The sequence below is a fragment of the Triturus cristatus genome, chromosome 9, assembly GCF_964204655.1.
Source record: "Triturus cristatus chromosome 9, aTriCri1.1, whole genome shotgun sequence".
In the NCBI taxonomy this organism is placed as follows: domain Eukaryota; kingdom Metazoa; phylum Chordata; class Amphibia; order Caudata; family Salamandridae; genus Triturus; species Triturus cristatus.
Window position 1 is genome coordinate 903,821,850 of NC_140592.1, and position 27,611 is coordinate 903,849,460.

Below are 27,611 nucleotides of genomic sequence, written 5' to 3' on the forward strand. Positions count from 1 at the left end.
AGGGATCTTGTCTCCTATTCAGTCGTCTTCTTGGGATCTGCTGGGCTGTGCTTCAGCTTTCCATTACTATAGGCGAAGTGCAATTCTTGTATTGCCTTCTCGCAGTAGATTGTTGTTCTTCCTGTGCTCTGCCCTTGTTAGTTGGCACAGTTCTATGTTGTAATAACAGTCTATCTTTTGTCTGTCGGGATATTCTTCCCTTGTTACTCAGCATCTGGGGAATGTTCACGCTTCGCTTTGCGGGGTTATTTCTCAGAGCGTTGCTCTATCCTTTACTTTTTGGTTTGTAAGTAGACAGTGTCTGATACTGTCCTTTATGATGGTGTTATGCACCATCCGATTTCTTTGTCTTACGGATTTTTCCTCCGTCTCACACTGTTCCCATACTTTCACAGTTTTGTTGGTGGCTCCGCGTTGTGCCGCGGAAAAGTTTCTCCGAAGAAAATTGACGTCAGCGCGCCGGGAGGGACTTATATAACCTCGCTGACGTCACGTCCGTGGATGACGTCAGGGCGGGGTCGTGTGGCACTGTCCCCCGGCGCGCAGAGTTGCTGCTGCAAAAAAATTCCGGATCCAGTCTGTCGCCTGGGGATAATTCTAAGTTAAGGAATCTGCGGCTAGACATGTCTCTACCAGATACATCATTACTGAAGGTAAGTAACTTGTACTTCAGGGAGCGCGAGGGGATTGAAATCCCCTCAGGCTCCCTGAAGCTTTTATTCACAGCAAAAACCAAAGGAAGTGATGGACGGAGTGTTGAACATTGCAAGCACTCACCCCCAGTCAACTGATCTGGGTTTAATCAATCACCGTTCTTTAGCCCACTCTGCCACCCCAGTTCAGACATGGCCATATCCAAATCAGTCTGACCCTGTGCCAGGGAAGACATGGCTTGGCAGTTCGGGCTGGACTGTTCCCATGATGCACAGGGTCAGACTGATTTGCATATGGCCATGTCTGAACTGGGGTGGCAGAGTGGGCTAAAGAACGGTGATGGATCAAACCCAGATCTGTTGACTGGGTGTGAGTGTTTGATTGGTTCTGAGCCAGTACCTCTTCTTGATAATGCTTCCTCCAAAACTAATGAGTTCAAACCATGGGCTTTTGAAATAACCAGTTGTTGTTGGATTCTGATACCCATCAGAACTGCATCTCGTTCTTGGAGTCCATCCCCCTCCTCAGTGTTTGCAAGGTGGTCCTCCAAATACAACCTTTGAGTTATTGGGGGTATTGTGTTTTTCTGGTTCTGTATTTTCTGGAGAAAACAGGACCCATGTCGTATTCCCATGTGCCCATACCCTATAAAGGAGAGGAAAGATTCAGCCAGAAGTCAAGAAAAGATGTGGGTTCTCCACCTCCTCGTCATTCAAGTTGCATTCCGAGTCATACTCGAACTAGTGTTGGGTATGGAAGACTTCGCGATGCAGAGACCAGTTTGTCCTCAATGTAGTAACATTCAATTTATGGATTAATGTTGCTGCATGTTTCTCTCTGGTTGAGAAAAGACTTGAAATGGCGTTTGGTGGCAGAAAATCTCATCAGGAGGGAGCCTTTTTACTGTAATGGCCTCCGATGTTCTGGCTTCCTTTGTGGGTGGAGTTCATATTGGGAGGATATATCTATAAGTGCACCAAGATATTTTTAAGACAGCTGTATGTGCATTAACCTGCTGGAATTGAGGGCAATTTGTTTTGGTCTGGTGGCCTTTCTTGCATTCAAATGAAACTTAGAAATGCAGATTCTAAGGTATAACCTCTACACCAGAAATTCTGAACAAAGCAGATAGCTCTGTGAGAAGGTATGCCACTTTCTGCAGTTCATCTGTCTTGGAAATCAGCACACATATGGTCATTTTCAATAGATTGCCTCTAACCAGGAACTACTCTCAGAAGTGTATCTCTTTGAGGTGTCCCCAAATCAATTTTTTATTTATTTATTTATTTTATTTTGAAAGTTTTATATAGCGCGAGCATGACCACAGAGGGTATCGGAGCGCTTTACAGATTATGCAAAAGGATGAGTACATAGAACACACAAATAATCATCAAATCGACAGATACATATATTTAGAATGTCCAACATTCTCAAGAACATAGCATGTAGGGCACAGAGCAGCAACAAAAGGTCCGAGAGTCAAGTGGGGAAGGAGGACTGAGGCAGATATTTTTTCATCAAGAGCTCTTTACCTTTCTGGGCAATCATAATTGGAGGTGTTTTGCTTCAGGGAGTATCCTCGATTTGGTTCTAAGGCACATGCAATAGACTCAAATTTATAGAAAATTCAAGTTTTACTTTACACACATGGTTTTGATAGGCTGAACTGAGCAAACAAAAAATGGAATGCTGATCTCCTGGACTTTATCCTCTTTCTTTTAGGGAGAATGTGCAGACCCAACAGCAGTAGACCCTAAATTGCAGAAACTGGCCTAGATGATGAGAGGGGTAACCTTCTCTACGTACCAAACTACGAATGGCCCCTGTCAGATGCTATAATTATTGCACTTGAGCAATTATGACTCTGAGGTTTTTGGAAAGTATCGTATGCAATAATTATCACATGTTGTGAATATTTGGGGAATAGCATGCACATGTTGGTACTTATACCACCAAAATCCACACGATGTGGTAAATACCAGGCCTTATGCCCTTTTTAAATTGAAGCAGGTTTTTTTTTTAAAATTCTTTTTATTTGCATTTTCAACAACAAGACAAACACAACGCACTGCAGCGTAAGTATAAAATGAGATTGACAGCACAGCTCCCCACCAAAACAACAGTATCAATATTGCACCAGGGTGCCATCCCGTCATTTCACAGTAAGTCCCGCACGGTCCTCCCACCTCTGCCCACACCCAGTCCGCATTGTTCCCACAGCACAGTCGATGACCCTGGCACTTCAGTATGTAACTGGTCTCCGGCTCCCACCGGCCCCCATCAATAAGAAGCACTTTTTCACAGCTCTCGAATCGTAGTGTGAGTCAACCAGTGTATGAATGGTTCCCATTTGTCCTTCAGCCGCGAGCGCGCTGGTAAGAGCTCCCCGTATAGCGCGAGTTGCGTCTGGCAGTGCACCACGCTTTTAATCCACTCCCTAATGTGAGGCGATGTGCCAGCTCCCCAGTGCAGCGTAACCTGTCGTTTGGCGAGCAGGATTAGCAGTGCCGGCAGTTTTCGGTGTTTAGGCTTGACCATGTGTAAAATTCCTAGCAATGTAGTCTGTGGAGTGCAGGGGATCTGCAGGTCAGTAATTGCATTCACCAGCTCCATCACCCTTACCCAGAATGAGGCCAATGCGGGACATTCCCACGCCATATGTAAAAACGTGGCTCCCCGTGCGTCGCAGCGCCAGCAGTTGTCTGCGTCCCGCAAGCCCATGCGATGTAACCGACTAGGCGTGCGGTAGACCATGTGTATGTATTTAAAATGTATCAATCGGAGACGATAATTAGGGGAAAGGGTCTCAAGCTGTCTACAGCACATATCCCAGTGGTCATCAGTGAGTACGGTGCCCAATTCCGCATCCCATAGGCAGCGCGCCGCCGGAACCACAATCGGACTAGCGCTTTGCATGCAACTGTATAATCGGGACACAAGTTTACGTCCCGACTCCACTCTGAGTACATTCTCTAGGGCCAGCAAGTCCGGCGGCGGCGCCGGAAATGTAGGAAATAGCTTCTGACATGTATGTCTCAGCTGATAGTAGAGCAATGTGTCAAGCATCGTTGGTGTCTCTGAGCCGCACAATTGCTCCAGCGTGATGAAAGTGTCCGCCGGGAAGAAGTCCCCCCCCCGTCCGAAGGCCGCGGGATGTCGCACGTTCCCCAGTTTTCATGTGTTGCAGCGGGGGCCACATGGGGTTCCCACGCAGTGGCACCGATCTGGCATAGAGATGGTCCAGCTTTGCTCGTCGACGGAGCCCATCCCAGGCCCACTTAAGCGCGTGTACAGTATCAATGTCTGTGCATCTCCTCTTGCATATAGGGACATGCTGAGCGGCAGTGGGGCAGCCCTATCCATCTCTATGGCCACATGTGGCTGGAAGGGCGTAGGGTGCACCCAGTAGTGCAAGAACTGTGCTTGTGCACAGTAAGCATATAGCGTGAAATCCGGCGCCGCCAGACCACCTTGCCTCTGTGGGAGAGTGAGGGTCTCCCAGGCCACTCTCGGCTGCCCGCCACCCCACGCCAATTCTATCATCCGCGAGCGCACTTGGTTCAGGAAATGCGCAGTCAGAGGCATCGGGATATTAACGAATAAATACAGAAGCTTAGGTAGGAGCACCATTTTTGCCACCGCTATGCGTCCTGCCAGTGAAAGGGGCAAGTGTTTCCAGCGGCCAACCTTGTCTTCTATCCACGCAAGGGCACGTCCATAGTTTTCCGTCCACAGCTCCTGCATGTCCGTACTGATCCATACTCCCAGATATCGCACAGGGCCAGTCGCCCATTTCAACGGGCAGTCTGGAGTGAATCGGGACGTTCCAGTCGTCAGGGGCAAAATGACCGACTTCTCCCAGTTTATAGTCACCCCGGACAGCCGGCCATAGGTCATCAACTCTCCTGTCATGGGGGAGAGATTTACATGAGGATCGACCACATATAGTGTTATGTCGTCCGCGTACATAGAAACGGTCAGAGCTCGGGAAGAGAACCCAATGCCTCTAGCCGCATGATGCTGCCTAATACGGGCCGCCAATGGCTCGGTAGCAATCGCAAACAGCAGGGGCGACAGGGGGCAACCCTGTCTAGTGCCCCTGCTAATGGCAAAGGGCTCAGATATAAGTCCGTTCACTCGTACTCGGGCAGTGATGGTAGTGTAGAGTAGTCTAATATAACTAATAAAGGCCTCACTCATCCCCATGCGCTGAAGCAGGAAACGGAAACAGGAAACCCCACTCCAAAGAGTCGAACGCTTTCGTGGCGTCCAGCAGCACCACTGCGGCCTTTACGTGCGGGGCCAAATAGTGCAATACCCCAAAGAGGGTTCAAAGGTTATGAGACGTGGAGTGGCCCGGCACAAAGCCTGATTGATCTGGGCATATCATGAGGGGCAGTACTGGCTGTAGTCGCGTCGCGAGCATTTTGGCGAAGATTTTCGCATCAGTGTTGATTAAGGATAATGGCCTATATGAGTCGCATTTCTGGGCATCTTTTTCCGGCTTTAAAAGTGCGATTACGATGGCCTCTCTCATTGATGCTGGGAGCATACCCGCCTCAACCGACTCCGCATAGACGGCCAACAGCCTGGGGGCCAGGAGTTCAGCGTATTCCTTATAGAACTGCGCCGGCAGGCCATCCGGCCCTGGCGCCTTTCCGGCCGCCAAGGAGCCTATGGCTTTACATCGTCCACTTCAAAGGGTCGATCGAAATACCCCTTTTGGTGCGCGGTGAACCAGATCAGCTGCACCGTGTCTAGGTAATCAGACAAGTCCTCCAGTGGGGGACCCCCCTTTGATCGGTATAAGTCTTTATAGAATGTCCTAAATGTGTCCAGAATTTCCGGAGGAGTAGACAGGTTGACCATGCGCCGTCTCGATTGATGGGATGTAAGAGGAAGCCCTTTGCGAACGTAACAGATTGGCGAGCGTTTTGCCCGGGCGATCTCCCTCACCATAGCGGCGGGCCGATACATGTTTAGTTAGAAATTTGAGTTCCCTATTCGCCTCAGTTTGGTATGCCGTAAGGGTAGTGCGCGTATCCGCCAGCGTTGCCGCCGAGGGGTCAGAGCAGTACTGCACCTCCAGGGCATGTAGGCGATCCTCCAGCCCCTTTAGCGTGTTTCGTATGATCTTCAGCACTCTGGCTTGTCCCGCAATGCAATGGCCTCTTATAACCACCTTGAAGGCGTCCCACAGGGTGCCCACAGATGATACCGAGTTCGTGTTAAGATCGAAATAGTCGAAGATGTGCTGATGTATTTCTTCTCGAAATACCTGATCTAACAAGGCCTGCGGCGGCAACCGCCATGCGAAAGGAGTGATGTATGACTGGGGGACTCGCAGCAGCAGCTCAACAGGGGAATGGTCGGAGAGGGTGCGCGCTCTGTGTGAAACTTCCGTTACCCAAGCATGTACATGCGGGGCTAACAGCCAAAAATCTAGTCTGGACCAGGCCTTCCTGTGTGGGGTGAAGCAAGTGCCCTCTCGCGACGCGGGGTGCAGTATCCGCCACGAGTCCAGCAAATTGTCTTCCATAAGACCTCGGAGAGTGTCCGCCGCATGTGGGTGATGTGTGCGAGCGGCCCCTTCTCTATCTAGTTCCAACGAAAGGACCACATTAAAATCTCCGCCCCAAATATACGCCCCCACGCCCATGGATTGCGCCTTAAGCCACACTTGCCGGAAGAAACCTGGGTCATCCGAGTTGGGGCCATAAGTGTTGATGAGTATAACCTGCTGGTTAAATAATTTCCCCAACAGTACCATGTATCTCCCCTCGGAGTCTGCGTGCGCCCTCAGTGTCTGCCAGGGCAGGCCCCTCCGAATCAAAATGGCCACTCCCCGGGCATAGCTGGAATAGCCGGAAGTGTGCACCTCACCCCATCTGGTATGCCTAAGCCGCTCCCCGGCTCCCTGCAATAGGTGGGTCTCCTGTAGGAAACAGATGTCTATATGGTGTCTGGCCAAGTGTGCCTGGGTCAGTCGGACCTTGCGGTGGTCATTTAGACCGCGAATATTCCATGTAAGGCAGCGCAGCGCGGTCAGAGATGTGTATGTGTATGTGCCCTACGCAGCGGTGTGTCTGTTCGCGGCACAAGAGGTGGGGCGTGCGGTGAAAGTCGTAGCGTATAATATCTAGCACCCAATAGCCATGCAGGTATGGTAGGGACCAACGCCGCTCTATCAGTAAGTCGTGGAAACGAATGCTGCAGTACATCAACACAAACCAACAAAAAACATACCCTCCCACCTCCCACTCCAACCCCCCAATCAGGTTGAGATTCATCGCCCCCCCTCAAACAAACCCAACAAAAACTTTCCTGTGACAGTAGCATGGGAATCATCCCAGTGAGGGCGTGGGGTCCCCGGCACACTCCCCCGTCTGTAAGTGACAGGGTGGCCGTACATTTACGCCTTCTACATTTCACAATCAGTCTAGGGTCATCAGATCATGCCCCGCGTAGCATCCACCATAGTCGTCGCTCACGGCCACAAAAGCGATATCAGAGTCCGCCCCACGGCCAAAACGGCGTATGCTGAACCTAGAACCCACAGGGCGGCAGGCAGCACTGTGATCAGCCATAGTTCTCGGATCCGCACCCTTAACTATTCAATATCGCTCAGCTGGCCAGACGGGGGGGTTCCCCGGCCATCGCTCAGTTCCCGATGGGATCGTTCTGTCTGTCGTGCAAATTTTAACGCCTCCTTCGCCTCCGTGAAAATCACCGGCTTCCCTTTGATTTGAACCCTTAGCTTGGCGGGGTACAGCATGGCATACTTGGTCCCCACTTTTTGGAAGATCTTTTTGGCTGGCAGGAACTCACGCCGTGCAGTCTGCACAGCTTGCGTAAAGTCCGGGTATAAGGAGATAGCCATGTTTTGGAAGGTTAATTCGCCTTTTTCACGGGATAACCTCAAGATCGTATCTCTGTCTCTGTAATTCAGAACTCGGGCCAGAATCGGGCGAGGCGGCGCTCCCGGCACTGGGCGCGGGCCCAGCGTCCGATGCGCGCGCTCGATCAGAAACATGGCCGACAGATCAGTTCCAAACAACTCACGAAACATACCTTCCACGAAGTGTTCCATATTGCTAATATTGGTGGATTCCGCAATCCCAATAATGCGTATGTTATTTCTACGGGAGCGGGCTTCCAAATCCTCGTTGCGCCCACGTATTACTTCCAGTACCTTATCCATGCGCAACAATTGTTCTCGAGTGTCGCTGTGTCCCTCCTCACATTCCGCAATCCACGTCTCCGCTGCCGCCAGTCGCTCCTCGTGTTGATCAACTCTGTGGGACATGCCGTCCATACGTTGCGCCATGGAGTCCAATTTAGTGTCTATGTCTTTGAGGCAGCCCTTGAGGTCGCGAAACATGCTCCTGACGTCGTCGTCTGGCGTGGGCTCCATCTGTGTCTCAGGGACCACTGTCTGAGACATGCGGGTCCTCTCAGCGCTCCAGGCCGTGCGCCGTTCAAAATGCAGTTTCAGCTGCTTGGCATCTGACTTCCCCATGATGGTTTAGGGGAGACACCTCAGGGGGCACCAGGGGGGGGGGCACCAATTGGCCACCAATTGGCCACGTCTGTGGGTCGCCCTTGCTCTGATCGGTGTGGCTGGCACGTGGCCGAATCCTCGCCCGGCCCCACAGCCCCTCGCCGTGTAGATAATCCCGTGCAAGCCGTTCAAGCCCAGCGAGTCACCAGAACGCGCTCTCTGTAGGCCTATGGCGGCGTCCTCGCCACAGCATCAGCGCAGTTTTAAGATAGGCACTCTGGGCAGGGCAATCTAATCTGGCAACTCATTCAACGCGCAGTAGCACCATTCTGCAATCTTCCGCTTCACAGGCTATGAACAGTTGCAGCCAGGCAGTCAGGCGCTGTAGAGATGCAGGTCTGTGCACTCCTCCAGGCATCAGCAGTCATTTCCCCCCATGATGGCGTGTGTTGCAGCAAGCACAGTTCGCCAGGGCGCTCTCCCTCACTCTCAGGGCCTCTGCAGCACGCAGCGCACTTCACCATGCGCCTCACCTTCGTCAACGCCGGCCTGCAGGCTGACGGCCAGTCGGATGATCCGCTTCAGCAGCCCCGCCACACACGGCGAGCCAGTCTCGCTCCTGAGTCCCGTCTGGGCTGCGCAGCTCCGCGCGTCGGGTCACAGGCCCGCGACCGGGGACTCGAGTATCTCCTCTCCCGCCCAGCGAGGCGTGCGCAGGCCGCCGACGCAGCGAGGGCCCCAGCGTCCGATCGCCGCCGCCGCCGATTTCAGTCGCGGTGGCCGCCTCCGGTGCCGCGGCGCGTAGGCACTCCCCTCTGCAGATTTATTTCGTAGATATGAAGACTTTAGGCGGATTGGTGTCCGGATTGTGTGTTCGGCCGGCGGAGCCCCGTTACTCGGCGGCCATCTTGCGGCTCTGCCACGCCAAATTGAAGCAGGTTTGACATGCTGAAATCGAATGAAGCATTTGAACATTATTGCACTTGGTAACTGCTAACTGCGTTAAACATCTCACCAATCATGATCCCTGATATTAAGAGGCATTTATGTAAGGACTTCAATTTAACGGGGCACTTGTAATCTGGCCCTAAGTGATCTATTTGAGAAGGAGTGAGGGATAGTTTTTTTTTTTTTTAACTCTTTATTTAGAATTTGGTCATCAGAATACAGCAATGCAACATACACATCCATATACGGTAACAATTGAGGATCAGTGATCTACTTGGTATCACACACTTGAGGCAATTACATGTTTATGGCGACATTCCCCTTCTATGGTCCCTCCAGATCACAAACCCGTCCAGTAGGAGACCCGATCCCCCGCCGTCAGATCCATTCCACAATACCAGTCAGGATGTAGCATACCCCAGGACACACCCAGACATACAGCTCTGTGACAGGTCAATAGTGGTTATGTGCACCTCGCCGCGCCAGCGCAGGGGAATGGTACGAAAGGGAAGCGTCACGGGCCATTAGTGGTTACACCCCAGAGTAGACCTCCTCCCGGCAGCAACTCTATAGGGAGAGTGGGTAGCATGTGGTCAGTCCCCGAAAGGCATCAACAAGACGCATCCCTCCCAGTGTAAGCAGACAACAGAGGAGTCATCCCTCAGTGGTAACAGAGGGCGATCGCCGGTCCCCATGTGCAGCGAGGTACCGTGTCAAGGGTCCCCAAATATCAGGGGGGCGGGACGCAGGCGGAAGCAACTCAGAATACAAAAGGACATTTTCCTGGCAAGTGAGCAAATCCCGCAGCCATTCCTTAAACTTAGGACGTCTTCCCCGTCCCCATCGACACGCTATACATCGCTTGGCCAGCAGTAACGCACTAGTAACAAAGCGGCGATCTGGCTTCGGTACGTCTCGGGTGTATCTCAGTAAGGCCTGTAAAGGAGAAGGCCGCAACGGGGACCCCAGCATTTCCCCCAGGGCTGCGTATACCTGACTCCAATATTCGTCTATGCTCGGGCAGGTCCAGGCTAAATGTAGGAAATCCGAACCTGGAGAGTGGCATCAATCACAACGGTCGTTATCGCGAAGATGAAACCTGTACATCTGGGCTGGAGTGCAGTAGAGACGATGCAGGAACTTATAGTGGATAACGCGAAACCTACTGCTAGAGGAGATCATTTCAGTTTGCAAACAGCAGTATTCCCACTGGTCGTCCGTGAATGCGATACCGATCTCAGCCTCCCAACATGCCCGGGACCTCAACACAACCCCCTGACATGGTTATAAATACGCCGATAAAGAGAGGAGACCATGTGCGATGGGGAAGAGGAGTCAAGCAGGTGATGCAATGGCTCCAGAACGGTGGGCTCTGCCGGATACGCCGGCAATATTGTCTGTAGCCCGCTACGGAGCAGAATAAAAGCGAAAACCTCCAGAGGGGTAGGGGTCGTGTTCCCATAAAGGAGCGGGAGGTCACGAAACCTGCCCTCGTGAAATAGGTCACCCCAGCACGTAATCCCCATTTTCAGTTTATTCCTCTGGAACATCCCCTCTCCTAAAAGTGGGAGGCCCGGGTGGTACACCAGCGGCATCAGTTGGGAATAAAGAAGCGACACGCCCAGGCGCCTCGTAAAAACGCTCCAAGCATGTGCCGTAGCATGCACGGGGTTGCGGTCCGCGCGAGATGACGGCACGTCAGCAAGGGCCGCTCCCTCAAGCGGGATCGGATCCGCCAACCAGTGCTCCACCGCTATCTGTGGCATGAAAGGAGAGGGTCGGTACCAATAGTACGCATAGTGTGCTTGGGCGCAGTTGTAGTAAAGTTGGAAATCAGGTATATCAAACCCACCTTGTATGTACGGGCGCGTGAGCACAGTCCACTTAAGCCGCGGCCTTTTCCCCACCCCACACCAATCGGATTAGTTCTGACCGTAATGCCCTAAAAAAAATAGCCGCCCGGATGAAACGGTATATTGAGGAATAGGTAGAGCAGCTTGGGGAGTATAACCATCTTTATAAGTGAGGTCCGACCAGCCATGGTCAACGGTAGGGCCACCCACCTAGTCACGTGCGCGCGTATAGCGTCAAGAGCCCTACCATAATTCATGCGCATAACTTCCTGCCGATCCCTGGAGACCCACACCCCCAAGTACTTCACGTCGGTATCGCGCCATTCTAGTGGAAAATCAAGCTGGATTCTGCCAATGCCTTCCGTAAGAGGGAAAATAGCAGATTTACCCCAGTTGATGTGTATCCCCGAGTACAGCGCAAATCTAACGAATTCTCTAAGTATGGGGTTTAAATTATCCCGGGGATGCTTGATATAGAGCGTGATATCGTCCGCATAGAGTGACAATAACATTTGCCGCCGTTGCCATCTTAGGGATGCCGCTAGGTAGTTCTGCCGAAGGCGGGACACTAGTGGTTCTATCGCTAAAGCGAAAAGAAGTGGTGACAGTGGGCATCCCTGCCTAGTACCTCTAGTGACGAGGAAGGGATCAGAGACGCGGCCATTAATGAGGACTCTTGCCATGGGGCGGTGATACAAGATTTGGATCCATCTGGAAAATGCCAATGGCATGCCCATGTTTCTGAGGATCAAATGAAGGTAGTCCCACTCGAGCGAGTCGAACGCCTTGGTGGCGTCCAGGAAGACCGCCACCAGGGCGAGAGAGGGATCAGCATTGTTCAGGACCGAGAAAAGCATTCGTAAATTGTGGGAGGTAGATCTACCGTGGATAAACCCCCCTGATCCGGCAGAATCAATCCTCCGATCAAGAGATTAACGTGGTTCGCCAGTACTTTAGCCAGGATCTTCACATCGCTATTAATGAGAGATAGGGGCCTATAGGAATCGCAGCAGTCAGGGGGTTTTCCCGGTTTGAGAAGAGAGACTATCAGGGTCTCTGACATACTGGGTGGCAAAGAGCCAGTCTCATGTGCATCTTCAAATACCTCCCGTAAGACTGCCGCCAATGGGTCAATGAAAGTTTTGTAGTACTCGATGGGGAAGCCATCCAGACCCGGCGACTTACCCGATGCCGTTTGCATTATAGCTTCTTTAATTTCGGCTAGCCCGATGGGAGCCGCCAGGAGTTCCCGCTGAGCGTCGGATATCCATCCGAGGGTAAGCTCCGACAGGTATTCGGACATCTCCAATGGTGACTCTCGTTTGGATGTGTACAAGGCGGTATAATGAGATACGAAGGTGAAAAGAATAGAAGGCGTTTCGCGCTGCATCGTGCCATCAGGGGCTTGACTTCCAGTATGTGATTGGCGCATCGCAGAGGGCGAACAGCACCCGCCAGAAACCTGCCAGGCCGCTCCCCTCCCCATACACTCGCGCAGCGAAATGTTTACCACGAAAATGGACTTCCCTCTCAGCTGTGACCTTAAACTCAGTGAGTTTGGTGCGGTATTCAAGTTGTGCCACAGGGTTATCCAAAATACTAGGGGCAGTTTCTAGTACGTGTAAAGCACGCTCCAAGGTAGTCAGCGTGGTGCGAAGCGAATGCAGAACTCCTGAGCCCTTAGAGATACACACACCCCGCATGGTGGCCTTGAAGGCCTCCCACACCGTCGCCACGCTGTCCACCGAACCCCTATTCCGATCTATAAATTGTGTAATCTCCTGAGACATCTCAGTCTTGAAGAGTTCATCCAGCAGGATATTAGGCTGCATGCGCCATGGAAGCGGCTCACCGACCAATCCAGTTCTAGCCAGGGTGATCAGCACAGGCGTATGATCCGAATAGGTACGAGGCAAGTGTCGCGCTCCCAACAGTGAGGACCCCAGACTCCTGGATAGTAGCATATAATCTAACCTAGCCCAGGTGGAGTGCAGCGTCGACCAGTGTGTGCCCTCCCGCGTATCTGGATGGACGTGGCGCCAGGCGTCAAGCAGCGAATGATGAGCCATTAGGTCAGAAATGTAGGCCTGTGAGCGAGGATGATGTGCAGCGTCTGCATTAGATCGATCCAGAGTAGGGTCTAGGGTAACATTGAAATCCCCCCCCCCCCCCCCCCCCAGATCAGGTGTGTGGATCCTATACCCAATATGACTTCCCACAGAGAGATGAAGTGTGTGGGTCCGTCAATGTTGGGCCCATAGGAGGATGCAATGGTGACGGTAGCATGTCCCATCCGTCCCCACATGACGCAGAACCGTCCCTCAACGTCAGTTTTTACCCCCAAAGGTACAAATGGAGTGTGTTTCCTGACTAGTATGGCTGTGCCCCTGGAATATGTTGAATATGAAGAAAAAAGGCCATGAGCTGCCCATCTAGATGCAAATGTAGGTGATCGACGGGGATCCGTGTGGGTTTCTTGCAGCAATGCGATGTGTATCTGATGGCGATCAAGATAACCCAGGACCTGCCGGCGCTTACGCGGATCACCCAACCCCCGTATATTCCACGTCAAGACATTGACTCTGCTATTCGAGTCGTGTTGTGCAGATCTATCCCCCTGCGCCTTTACACGGAGGGGTGCCAGATGCCAGAGTCACGCTTGTCTCGCAGCTGAGCCTCAAACCCCTGCTGCCCATTCCTTCCCATACCAGTGAGATGTCACTCCGTCGCCTTCAGGCCCCAATACGGGGATCGCAAGACTTCGAACCCAAGTGTATAAGATTGTGTGATCCAATGTCCAAGTGTAGTGTTGCATTTACATTTCCCTCCCCCTCCCATTCCAGCCGACTGCCCCAACTCGTCGGAGGAGACCCTCCCTATAAACTGTTCCCCTGTCATCAACTCCATGCCCCGTCCCACCCACTCCCACCGCGACAGCCCAAACCTGTCGGGAGCCAGACTCCTCCCATCCCCTATAACAAACAGAACCAGAGTTCTGGGGTATTCCCTCTCCGGGAGACACCAGTGTGCTGGACCTGCCCTCCCCGACCCCAATATTGCACCCACTGCACCATCACCACATTGGGCGAGGAGCTGACGTGGGGAGGGGGGGGAAGTGCCAAGGCGAACAGTAGCGTCAATTTCTGAGCCAGTGCATCATAAGGAGTGTGTGACGACACCAGTGAGACCCTTGTTTTCGATGTCCTCCTGTCTCTTGCAAGGTTAACGGAAGGCCAAAGGATGGGAGTATACTCCACCATGGTCAAGACAATCGCCCCATGAGTTCAGCCAGTTTATATGTGCAGCTGGAAGAAGGCAGGACCCGAGGAGAAAAAAAGAGAGCAAGGAAGCACAGGCAATAAGAGGTGTGAGAGAAGGGGAGAAGTAAGGAAAAAGAAGGAACCCTGTCATCAATACTCATCAATCCGGTGCAGACGTCGGGGATCGGGATCCACATCGTGTCCCAGGGCTGCGCCGCTGAGAGGCGGAAGAATGCTGTTCCTTTAGGAAGTCCTCCACCTGCCGCGGACTACCAAAGAAGAGAGCTTTGCCATGATGAGTGATCTTTAGCTTGGCGGGATACAGCATAGAATATGGAATGTCTCTCTGCAGCAGTTTCTTCTTCACTCCCGCGAACTTGCGGCGGGCCTCTTGCACCATCTGGGTAAAATCCGGATAGAAGGAGATAGTGGTATTTTCATGCAGAATCGGTTGTTGCTCGCGGGCCAGTCGCAGCAGGGTATCTCGATCCCTGTAATTGAGGAACTTAATGATGATAGGACGTGGCGGGGCACCAGGGATCGGCCGAGGCCCCAAGGATCTGTGGGCACGCTTCACTACCAGTTGCGGCGAGAAAGAGTCCCGCCCGAATTTATCAATGCTCTATGAACGCCTCCATGCGGCCCCCGCCACTGGACTCTGCAAGGCCAATCAAGCGGACATTGTTCCGTCGAGAACGCGCCTCTAAGTCTTCGTTCTTTTCTGCGATGACCTTGAGCAGCCGGTCCATCTGAGAAAGTTTAGTCGCGCCGGTTCCAGCACCATCCTCTAGGTCCGATATCCGTTCCTCCGCTTCCTTCAGGCGCTCCCCGTGTTGATCCAGCCGGTGCACCACCGCATCCAGAGGGGTGTTCATATTATCGATCTTAGCATCTATGGAGGTTAGGCTCTTCTGCATACCCACAAGGAGGGCCCTCCAGTCCACCTCCTCCTCCCCACCGGGGCCCGGCTCCCCTCCATCCACAGACTGCGCACGCGTTTTCTTCTTAGGGGGATTGAAATGTAGTGTCGATTGTTTCGTGTCTGATTTGCCCATGTTGTCTGCGGGCGCTAGCACAGATCACCAGAATCAAGGCCGTGCAGGGATCGCGATCCTTCGTGGACGCAGCAGGCGCCGTCTCCGGAGCCCAACCACAGACCGCACGCCCTCCTGCGCCCCTCCGTACCTTCAACCCCCGGCCTTAACAGAGCTATCCAGGCCGCCAGTCACCGAAAGCCTCCAAAGGTAGGTTGTCCAGATGCCCAACCGGGGATCCGACTGCACCCAGCGGCCAGCAGATGCTGCAGTGCCCCCCGCACTCTCCAGGCCACAACGACGATCCAGTCACAGACTCACAGTGTAGAGGGCGCCAGAGACCTAGGCCGGGGAAGGGCCGATGAGGCGTCCGCCGAGCCGATTCCAGCGTCGCCAGCCAGTGTGGAGTCAAAAAGGAGGTGGCGCCGCCGGCCACCGCATCGAGTCCGCCCCCCCGATGCCTCCACCTGCGTCACTCGAATGGCTTCAGGGCCCAAGAAAGGGCGCGCTTCTTCTCCACGGTGATCGGGTGAGGTAGGCAGTCACGGCACAAGGACATCAAGTCCCGAGCCCAGGCTCTCAGCGCGATCGCCACCCTCGATAGCGGCAGGCAGGCTCCCTGAGCAGGGGAGGGGGGGACCGCCTCTCAGCAAGTGACCAGGGGCAATGGCAGTCTCGGCCTCAGGCCCGAGTCGCGACCGCGGCCCACCAGGCCGCACCGATCCTCGGTGAAAAGTAGCAAGGGCCGCCGCTCCTCCGCTCCGCACCACGCTCTTCACAGCGCCCAATGCCCTTGAGTGCCAATATCTTCGCCGCTGGGCCACCGATGATCGGGAGAACTGTACTGAGTGTTCCCTATGTGGTACGCTACTCTCCGGTGTCGTCAGGTCATCTGTAGCAGGTCATAAGGATGGTACTGCAGGGTGTAAATTCGCCGGGCCGGCGGGAGACTCACGGCCATGTCAGTCCAGTGCCACCTAGCGCCCCCAGGAGTGAGGGATAGTTGTTCTTGCTTCCTTATGCAGGTGAAAGATGTTTGGACTTGCAGTGTTCTCTTGCTAGGGCACGGGTTTCTATTGCTCATTTACCAGGGATAGGTTCTTCTTTAACAGTCTTTTTGGTTACAATGTTCCTGAAAGGGTTGTTGAATCGTTTTTATGCCTTTTATTCTGAACAAATTAGACCTAGCTGTAGCTTTGAATTCTTGTGAGGCTATTAGAGAGTGCCTGCATTTATGCCTTCTGCAAAATGTAACTCTCAAGATTGTTTTCCTGATTGTGTTTAAGTCTGCCAAGTGAGTGGAGGAGTTGCAGGCACTCTGCAAGGAGCCTCCTTTTTTCCTTTCATACTAAAGTTGTGGTAATAGTTTCTAAGGAAGTGACTGATTCATATGGATACATCTTCCCACTGATGCCTCAACTTATGAGACTCCTTCCAGGCTTTACACTAGTCTGGAAAACATTTTCTCACCACTGACTCTCTGGTGCTGCCAGGTGGTGCCAAGCAACTCCAGCTGCTACTCTGCTTCTGAATGCGACATCACTGGAGAATATTAGGCATCAGCTGGCACGCAGACATCAGATTTAACAGCTGAGAATATCATCAAGGACCAAAATATATGCCCACTTGGAGATGTTTGGAACAGATCCAGATGCCTACCTAGGCTTTGGAGGGTAACGACTTGGGCCGTACAAAGGAAGTTGATTCAGAAACTGATCATCACCTTCTGCCATTCAATGCGGATCTCCTATTTGGATTTACAGACAGCCAGTGACATGAATACTTTTCCAAATGGGGACATTTCTTACCCCTCTGACCCTGCCTAGGAAGAGGCCTCTTTTTTCCCAGCAGTTGTTCGAAAGGTGGTGGTGGCATTGGAACTGGCTTTTATCCTTTGCCAAAGTGAACTTGAATATTCTGATGGAAAGATTTACGACCCTCCACCATTTCTGCAGCTCTTCCATTTAGCAAGATTTCTCACGACGTTCTAATTGCTACATACAAGAAACCGTTTTCAGACCCAGAAGTCCATACATTGGCAGATAGCTAGACGCCACAGACCAGTTTTCTGTGACCCACACTTTTTGTCCTTTCGCCATTCACTGGATAGTCTTGTGATTCAGACGTCCTGAAAGTAGAACCCAAATGTCTTTCCTAAGGCCCATCAAGATGGAGAGTCCCAGAAACTTGACTCTAAGGGTTGCAATGTTTTTGCCTGTAGCTGTTTGTATGCACGGCAAATGCAAGCTTGATTTTGTACCGCTATGTCCATGCTTTATTGAAACTCTTAAAACTCACAATGTTCAGCCTGCTGTGCTAGAGCAACATGAGGAAGCCATTCTTGGTGATTCATGGCGTTCATTCATCTAAATGATTGAAATATAGCTTTGAATCTGTGCACACCGTGGCCCAGTCTGTGGGCATTAACGTCATACTGCAGAGACATGCTTATTTGCATTCCACTCACTTCAGGGGACGTCCAGGCTATGCTTATGGACACATGCTTTAACTGATAATGACTATTTGAAGAGAAGAAAGTCTTCTCCCTTGGATAATGTCAAGAACAGCAAGACAGTGGCTTCAACTCTGGGTCTGACATCTCCTGCACAGCAGTTCCATCAACAAAATCTGGAGTCTGATTGCTACTCTAGGGCTGTACAGTCCCAGAAACGATAACCGTCTCAGCCATTTAAGTTGCCCCAGGAAATGTAGAACTCCTTTCGAAGTGGGGATGGGTCTAGAAGGCTTCAGCAGATCCAGTCCCCTGGGCTCTGTTGCTTCTAAACTCCTCTGACTCTTCCACCTCACATCACCATCTTCTGCTGAGAGACAGGGGAGTCTGCCAATTTGTCACTAATTAGGACGCGATCACGAATGACCATTAGGTAATCCTCTGGGTCATCCAGCAGATGTGCTGGGGCAATGCCATTCCCATCCTCTGCCCCTTACTAGACCACCTTCTTTTCTTCAGAGCGTGCTCACTGACACACCTTGATCTTCAAGGCAGAAGTTCATACTTTACTGGGAAAAATGGGCATTGAAATTGTACCTCTGGAAAAGAGGGGCACAGTATTATATTAATTTTACTTCCTAGTTCCTAAGCAGGATTGAGGCCTGCTGATCTGTGCCTTCTAAAGGTGTTCATGCTGTCTGAATCCGGTTTTGTAGGCCTTGAACTTGGGCGTTTGGTTAGTGTCTCTGGAACTCCAGGATGCCTATTTTAATATTCCATTCCTCCCTACACACAGGTGCTACTTGAGCTCCACAGTGGAGTCCCAACATTTTTAGTTTGCGGTCCTCCATATTGGACTGACGATGGGGCCACGTGTCTTAACAAGGTGCAAGTGTTCCTAGCAGTTTTGCTACATAGAACAGGAATCCATGTTTTTCCATATTTTAACTTTTGAGCATTTAGTCCCCGATGCTGGAACATCTCCAGCAGTTGACAAGTTTCTCCATGACCTCAGCTTTTCCATCAAAGCCGAAAAGTCGCACCTCACTCCCACCCTGAGGCTGACTTTTATCAGGGTGATGCTCTGCACAGCCCGTTATAAATGCCTTCCCCCTTTCTCATAGGATTGTGGATATTCAATCGATGATTCTATGTCTGACTCAAGCTTGGGTTCCGTATGTAGTGTTGTCATGCCTGCTAGGCATTATACCCTCATGTATCTTCTTACTACCTCACACCAGGTTGCAGATGAAGACCCTCAAGTGTTGCTTGTGGAGGCAGTCATTGCAACATCATGGAAGCCTCTTGCCTCATGGACAGATATATCATTTGGCTTATCAAGATCTGCACTGGTGGATGAACCCCTCCAACTTCCTGAAATATCTCCCTTTCAGCTCTCGACAGGCTACCATGGTCACAGATTCCTCGCTGGGCTGGGGTGCTCTTTTGGGTGACACAATGGAGAAGTCAGTTTGGTCCATTATGGAGCAATGCATGAGGATCAGTGTGCTAAAAAAAATAGCAAAATAGTTCAATAGTTCAAAATAAAGAATGTAGTATTAACAAAAAGGAATTGATTGTTTTTCTTAATGCCTCTCGTTTTAATTTTTTAAAAATTATTTTTCTTTTAACTCCTCTCCATTACGAAGCACAAGGATGAATTCCAGTCTGTAAAAAGAAAGGACCATGCTACAGAGTTCTTAAATCGCTGTCAAGTTAATTTTACTACTGTCCTACATATTGAAAAACAGCATTCAGTATATTGAAAGTTTAATTTTTGAACTACTGTACACGTATTGAAATGAGCAATGTAGAAATCCTATCCTAAACTGGTTATTATAATCCTCTAGTTACACTTCATAAAACTTGCTAACTCAAGTACCAGATTGAGTATATGTATTGTAACATATTAGACTCATGTGAAATCGGTATAATGAATTGATAATTAAAGGTCGCAGCATTGACTTCTAGTAGTTTAGTAACTTGTTTTCTTGAATTTCAGTAAAAAAGTTGCCTGGCGCCGACGTAACCTGCAGCGTGCCTAAACACATCAGTGGCCTGAAGGAAGTTCGTCCAGTCATCTCTTTTGCAGGACAGACACAGCCCTTCCAGAATGGCACGGCACATTCTACAAGTACAGTTCATGGAGACACCAATGACCTTGACCAAGGAGTGGCTTCATTTAATGATCAACCTGTTTTCTTTAGGTTCGTGGAAATATTTGTGCATGTGTTCATATAGGTGACTGGTAGCCTTCAGTATTACTAAGCCCTCTCCCATTCCCAATGGTACTTGGAATGACCGAATACACAACACATTAGCACCACCAATGTGCAGAGCAAGCAGCATCCCGCCACTTGCTTTTCCATCTTGTGTTGGAATGAAAACTGCATACTCTTATCCCGATTTCAGTTTTTATTCATATGCAGAGCCCAAACTATCACCCCTTTTTAAAAGGTGATTTGTTTCTTTACTTGTTTATTCTTCTGGCCTGGGCAGATTATGTGGCACCTTTCTAGTTATACATGTTTTATCCAACATACCATTAGAAGCAGCAGACCCTCACACTTGTTACTTATCCTGTTTGGGGAATGCTTATCTGACTCACTTGTTATCTATATAGTATAACTGTACTATGACTTTGGCACCAAACACTGTATCGAATCTTTCAGAGCCACATGGCCCACATTCCACTAAAGGTGCTCCACCACCATCTACCATAGATTTTCTGTTGCCAGGTACAGCTGGTTCAGGTGCCATTACTAGATTATGAAAGCCAGTTCAATGATCATCTTACTATGAAGCCAGGCCCTACCCCCACCGTCCAGGAGACTGCAACATTAAAACATTAGGTACAGCTGCGTAGTTGAGCCCATCTACTCCATTGGGCCTCCATTGGATCCCCGTTCAGTTACACTATCAGATTAATGCAGTCCTCCCTTGTGCTTGAATCCACACACTCTCTATTAAATCAGTGAGATTGTCACAGCATCATCACCTCGTTGCAGATTTTGAGTGAGCCAGTGTTCCCCTTTGGAAAGAGGTACCACATTTGAGACCAGCAAGGGTCATTCCTCTCCTACAATGATGGACTCTACACTCAAACATAAAAGTTGAATCACTTTTCACGAAGATGACATGTTGAATCACTTGTTCAACTTAATGTACCTACTGCTGTTTCAAGCTCTTAAAAAGTTTCACTGCTTGTCCTCCAATGAAGGACGCCTGTCTAGCAGCATAAGAACTGAACTGATGTGTTAAATGACATGCTCTCCAAGCTGGAATTGTGGTTCTGATGGATTTTTCTAACTACAGATTCCTCACCCTGAAAATATTCTCCAGACATTAGACTGGATCTGGAAACTTTAAAGCGTATTTCCTGCTTGTCGTTAGATTGCTGGTGTCATGGGGCTCCGCGCCAATATCGTTCCACTCCAGAAGTGATGAGCAGAGCCACACCTTTGTGCCACCCCTGCACACTGACTAAACCATGTAGGAACTGTCAGAAAACATTTCTGTGACGGACCCTTATGACTTTTGTGGTGCCTGGGGTTGGGCACAACTCCAGGGCCTGCTACCGCTGCGCCCAAATGAATCCAAAGGTCATACAGGACCGTGAGGCTAACTTTTACATCGCCAAAAACAAGAAGTCCTAATCCCGTAACTAATTGAAAGGAAGGTTTAGTTTCTGACGCAGATCATCATCACGGTCTCTGTCTTCGGGTTAGTCCAAGAAAAAGCACAAGAAGTTGAAGCAGCTATCAGCCCCTTCCTGCCACTCTCAGACTCTGAGGGGTGTTAAAGGCATCACAATGCCTCCCGATTATGCACTCAATCTCCATTGGAGCCAATTCTGAGTTTTGTCCCGGCTACCCTGAATTCCCATGTATATTTGGCAAAGTTGCAGTAATAGAGTCCTTCAGAGAGGCGTACTGTGGATATTTGGCACTGTACCTGCTCCCTCTGGCTCCTGTGGATCAGACCCCACTGATCCGCAGGAGGCTCCAGTTGGACATACTGCCAGTGTGTGTCCCTTAGACATGCATCCGGTTGTGCACCAGCTCCGTGCCACCTGTTCCTTTTGCTTCAGCACCATGTAGATGCCATGGATTGATGCCGGAAGAGATGTACAGTACACAGTGTTATCCAGCTCCAGGCAGAATCCACCACGACCTCAACCAATGTCGAGTCCAGCCCTGATCGGCACACAGCTTTTGTGCAAACCTTCAAATTTCTCACACTTTGCCATTTCCTCTTGGTAGGGCCCAGGCTTTACACAGTATTTTCGACTTTAGCTGTGATAAGGGGATGTTCTCCAATATGCAAAGAAAACTGGTATGAACACTTCAGGATGATCAATACTTCCCCAGAGGCAGGCCTTGCCCCGCCTGTTCCCCCCTCCCCTTCCTGCCACAGAGAAAAACACCTCTTTCTCTGCTATTAATAAAAGGGCAACAGAATTTCTGGATTTACAACTACCATGGAAGTAAAGACTAATGTATTGAAGGAAATACTGCAGCTTGATCAGGCTCCCACTGAGCCACTGTTACCATATAATGAAGCCCTTAAGGATAGTCTTTTGGGCACTTGGTCAGAACCTTGTTCAGGTTCGCCATTTAAGTTGCAGGCTGCTTGTCACCATTGCCCTACACCAGTGTGACCCAATGCCTGAGAGTCTGGTGGTACAGATTTCCAGCAGCGAAATTAATTCCAATACTTTCCCTACTACTCCTGATTGTGAAACCAAATGGATAGAAACATTTGGGAAACACATTTTTCCATCCACCACCCTGTAACTCAGATCTGTGAATTCCAGTTATTTTCAGGGCTGGCATTCTCATGCCCTTTGTTCGCCCTAAGTTGGCAGGGTATGCCCAGACGTGGGTCCCCTGCTTACTTTGCCACGGGATTTAAGCTAGCCTGGCTGATGGGAGCTATTAGCCCGAAACTGGTCCCTGGATGCTTGTTTCTGGTCCAGGGAAGACATGGCTTGGCAGTTCGGGCTGGACTGTTCCCATGTGGCACAGGGCCAAGACTGATTTGCATATAGCTGTGTCTTACCTGGGGTGGCGAAGTGAGCTAAATAACGATTATGGATTCAACCCAGATCTGTGACTGGGGGTGAGTGTCTGAAAAGTTTCAGCGCTCCGTCCATCATCTCCTTGTGTTTGCTTTGTTCGCCCTATGTTGGCAGGGTATGCCCAGAAGTGGGTCCCTTGCTCACTTTGCCACTGGATTCAAGCTAGCCTGGCTGCTGAGGGCTGTTAGCCCAAAACCGGTCCCAGGATGATTGTTTCTGGTCCAGGGAAGACATGGCTTGGCAGTTCGGGCTGGACTGTTTACGTGAGTAACTGGGGGTGAATGTCTGAAAAGTTTCAGCTCTACTCCATCATCTCCTTGTGTTTGCTTTGGGATATCATGGCACAAGATTTGCCGGCTGGCCTGAATAACCTTCGGTGGCCCTTTCTGCAAAATTTGTCATCTGCTCTGGATTGGATACGACCGACTGCTTAGGGCAAGCAATGGATTCTAGTGTGGCAATTTGGCACCACACCTGCATGAGGTCTATGGACTTTTCCGGGGATGGGCAAACATCCTTAATTGACCCTTTACCAGGGATTTCCAAGCATCCTTAATTGACATGCGGTTTGACGGCTCTTGACTTTTTGGCAAAAAAAGTAGATTTAGACTTGGAATCGTTCAAGGAAAGCAGAGCCACAGCACATTATTTGGGCTTTTTTGTTGCCAAAAAACAGTTCCACCAGTAATTTGCCCTCTCCATGGCTGTTGTAGAGGTTTTCCATTTTGCCTGCACCAGATACCTTCACAAGCTTGGCTGAAGTTTCAGCCCTTGTGTGGCCAAGACCATGCTTCTCAGAAACAATGTTCTGAGAGCAGGGACAACATGCAGATCAGTCCCTCGCCACTCCAGCAGCTGTGCCATAAAACTGCTTTATTGTGTCCTTGTTGGCACACAGCCACCCTCTCGGAGGTTGGATCTGCTATTTTCTCCAAGGGTGGCAAGCTATCACTTCTGACAAGTGAGTCATCCAAATTGTCCAGCAGGGCTAGTCCTCCCATTTCTTTCTACCCTGCCGCACCTTCCATCACCATCAGGGTGGCTGACGTAGGGCCACCTGTCCATCTTACAGTAGGGAGTGAAAGCCCTTGTGTCCAAAGGGGCCATAGGAAGGGTTCTGGTTTTGAAAGTAGAAACTGGATGTTACTTCTGCTACCTCCTTGTGCTGAAGAAGGACAGAGATCTTTGTCCTATTTCAGTTCTTCGCATTCTCAACGCCTTCTATTTGAAGGACAAATTTAAGCTGCTCATGGTAACCTAGGACCTGTCTGCCCAAGACCCCACAGACCAGATGCTGGCATTGGAGCTGCACAATGCTTATTTACATATACCCGTCCTGAAGGCTCACAAGCGCAGTTAATAGTGGGCCTGACGCATTTTCAGTTTGCATTGCTCCCTTTTGGCCTCACCAGGGCCCCTTGTGTGTTCACAAAAGTGATGGTGGTAATCACAGCACACCTTTGGCCCTAGTCTTCCCCTACTTCAATGACTGGCTCCTCATAGCAGGCTTGCCTCAGAGTTTACTATCAACGTAGACAGCTACACTTGACTCCTTCACAGATACTGTTGTTGATCTGAGCTATTCTGGATATTGTACAGTTTCCTTCTATTTCCCTGGAGTGGATAGTCCAGGACATTAAGTCTGTGATCCTGATGTTTCACTCTCATTCCTAGACCTCAGTGCGGATGACTGAAGTTCTTGGAGTTTTTGGTGTCCTGCATCCCACTGGCTAAACACACCAGGTGGCACATGTGGGCTTTGCAGTGGGACCTCCATTACTAGTGTGCACAACATCAGGAGAGTCTGTCAGTCTGTATCCAGATTTCAGAGGAAACTGCAAAATATCTGCAGTACTTGCCACTGGACTGTGATTAGGTCAGTGGCAGAATCCTCTCCTCTTCTTTTTGGCCTCACCAGCACCCCTTGGGTGTTCACCAAAGTGATGGCGGTGATTGCAGCACATCTGTGTAGATCAGGGGTTTCAGTCGTTTCCTATCTTGATGACTGGCTGTTGAATGCAGGCGTGTAAGACCCAGGCAGTCGTCTCCCACCACCAGACTCTGGCAATCTCTTGTATTTGCTGGGGTCCACTATCAATATGCCGAAGTCAGAACTGACTCCCTCCTATATGCTCCCTTTCATCTGAGCTATTCTGGACACAGTGCAGTTTCAGGCCTCTGCTCCGGAACGGTCAGTCCAGGATATTCAGGCTATGATTCTGATGTTTCAGCCTCTATTCTGTATTTCGGTGAAACTGACTCTGAGGCTGCTGGGCCTCATGCCATGCTGCATCCTGCTGGTCACACAAGTGCTGGCATATGTAGGCTCTGCAGTGGGATCTGGAATCCCAGTGGGTATTGTATTATGAGAATCTCTCTGAATTGGTCTAGATATTGGCGGGAACTGCATAAGATCTGCAGTGGTGACTGACTAACTACAGTTGGTTCAGGGATACACCCCTCTACCTACCTCACCTAGAGTTGAATTGTGACAGATGCATCATTCCTGGGATGCCGTGGCCTTCTGGGACAGGTAGGAATCAAAGAAATATGGTCCCTGGGGAAACTCAGCTTTACATCGACTTCTGAAGGGCTCTCTGAACCCCAAGCGGACAGACTTAGCCGTTGATGCCAAGTGGATCACGAATAGTGTCTCCATCCGCAGGAGGTGCAAGGTCTCTTAAGAGATTAGGGAGAACCTTGATTAGATCTATTCCCTGCCACCAAGAACGCACAATGTCAGCACTTCTAAATGCTGGAGTTTCCAAGGCAACTCTTGCTCAGAGATGCTTTTTGTCTCGAGTGGACCTCACCACTCCTGTATGCGTTTCCACCGATACCAATCGAAGAAGATGAGGAACAAACAGATTAAAGTCATTCTTGTGATTCCAGATTACGCGTAGAGTATGTTATATCGAACTGCTGAGCATGAACATTGGTCCGCCGATCAGACTGCCCTCTCAGCAGTATCTCCTGTTGCAGCAACAGAGCAGGGTCCTGCAGCCGAACCTGTGCACACTCCGCCTTCATGCATGGAGATTGAGTGTCGGCAGTTGACAGTTTTTGACCTCCTTGCAGAAATCTGCAATGTCAGTCTGGCAGCCAGGCATCCCTCAAATCAAGATGATAGATATGCCTGCCATTGGGATACATTTGTGGCTTCTTTTGTTATCAAACATGTTGATCCCCTTTCTGCATCTTTGTCTGAGGTTCTTTTATTTGCTTTCCTGTTATCCCAGCAAGGCGTTGTTTGGCGCACAGTTAAAAGGTATCTTTCAACCATATCACCGTTCTTGTGGTTGATGGACCAGCCCTCCTTGTTTAAGTCACTTGTGGTGACTCGTTTTCTAAAATCCCTACAAAACATGTTCCCTCCAAAACTCTTAATTAAGCCCCAGTGGGACTTGAACCTAGTTTTGACATTCATTATGTGCTCGCCCTTCGAGCCCATGCGTAACTGCCTTCTGTGCCTTCAGACCATTAAAGCTGCCTTCTAGTGATGATTACATCAGCCAGGAGGGTTAGAGAACTTCATAAACTTTCAGTGAACCCTCCTAGCACTACTTTTTTCCCATAGAAACTGGTTCTGAGAACTCATGCCTCTTTTCTACTGCATGTTGTGACACTTTTTCAAGTAGGCCAGACTATCACTCTGCCGATCTCCTTTGCTCCGCTTCACCTTTCCAAAGAGGAGGAGAGATTCAAACCGTTTAGACCCAAAGGAGTGCTATCGTTCTACACCGATCGTACCAAAGAGTTTTGGGTGGACGATCAATTTTTCATTGGGTTCGTCAGAGGGAGAAAATATAAAGGCCAAGAAGGAATGGACATTTCAATATAGATTGTGCACTTTATTAAAATCTACTACACACTGGCCAAAAAGCAACCCCCTAATGACTTGCATGCTCATCCCACCAGAGCCAAGGCTGCAACCACTCTGTTAGCTCATGGAGTTCCTGTCCTGGGCATCTGTCAGGCTGCAAATGGCTGTTTCTGCATACGTTTACCAAGCACTATTGACTGGACAGTGAGGTTCATTGTGACTTTACTTTGCCCGTTCAGCCCTCCAGGACTTCTTTGTCTAAATCTGTTCACAGACCCGGAGACCTATTATTTGGATATCTTTTCCATGGTAAGGAATCTGCAACTAGAACCAACTGTTTCAGTTTAATTCATTATGGTACAGAACTCCTAAGGAGGTCCACATAAAACAGTAATAAAACAATGATACAAAATACATGTTAAAAACAACAAATGAAAAGTATAAAACCTCAAGTCTTTTACATACATCCTTTAGGGACGACATTAACTGTCCTTTATAAAGTAACTACATGCATAGCACCTCTAGAAATATATTAGATGCCTGCAGATCTTTAGGTATAACCACTTAACAAACATCATCATGCATAATGCAATAAAATATGCATTAACATCACAAAACAGTTACAAAAACCCTTAACTCACTTCTACACTAGGCCAGCTTAGGTGACTCACTTATTCCCAACCTCTCAAAGGAGGTAATGAACACCAAGAGAAATAAGGAAAGCAAATGTAACATGTAAAGACTTGTTCAATAACTTAATTTTCAGGCCTTTATAACATGCAACGTGCATAATGCAACATGCAAAGTGCAAATAATGCATAATACGTTATTGTAAATGCAACCTTTGAAGCAGCTGTTCAGTGTTTCACTATACAGGCGGCAACTGACCTCACTTTTAAAAGGGATTAGAGATTCCCTTTTAGGTGGGTGCAGTGAATGACTGCACTCACCTGTCTGGGGAGTCCACAAGACTACCTTTCTCCCCTCCAGAGGGTTGCTATCAGGG

The 27,611-nt window shown here is 49.9% G+C and overlaps 1 protein-coding gene across 1 annotated transcript in view; it reads left to right on the forward strand.

The window, feature by feature from the left end:
• Positions 1 to 27,611, forward strand: part of ATG2B (autophagy related 2B) — a 1,039,004-nt gene that overhangs the window by 840,437 nt on the left and 170,956 nt on the right. The window contains exon 36 of the mRNA XM_085626438.1: positions 19,705 to 19,909. Coding sequence (XP_085482564.1) covers positions 19,705 to 19,909 — 205 coding nt within the window. The remainder of the gene's footprint in view (positions 1 to 19,704; positions 19,910 to 27,611) is intronic.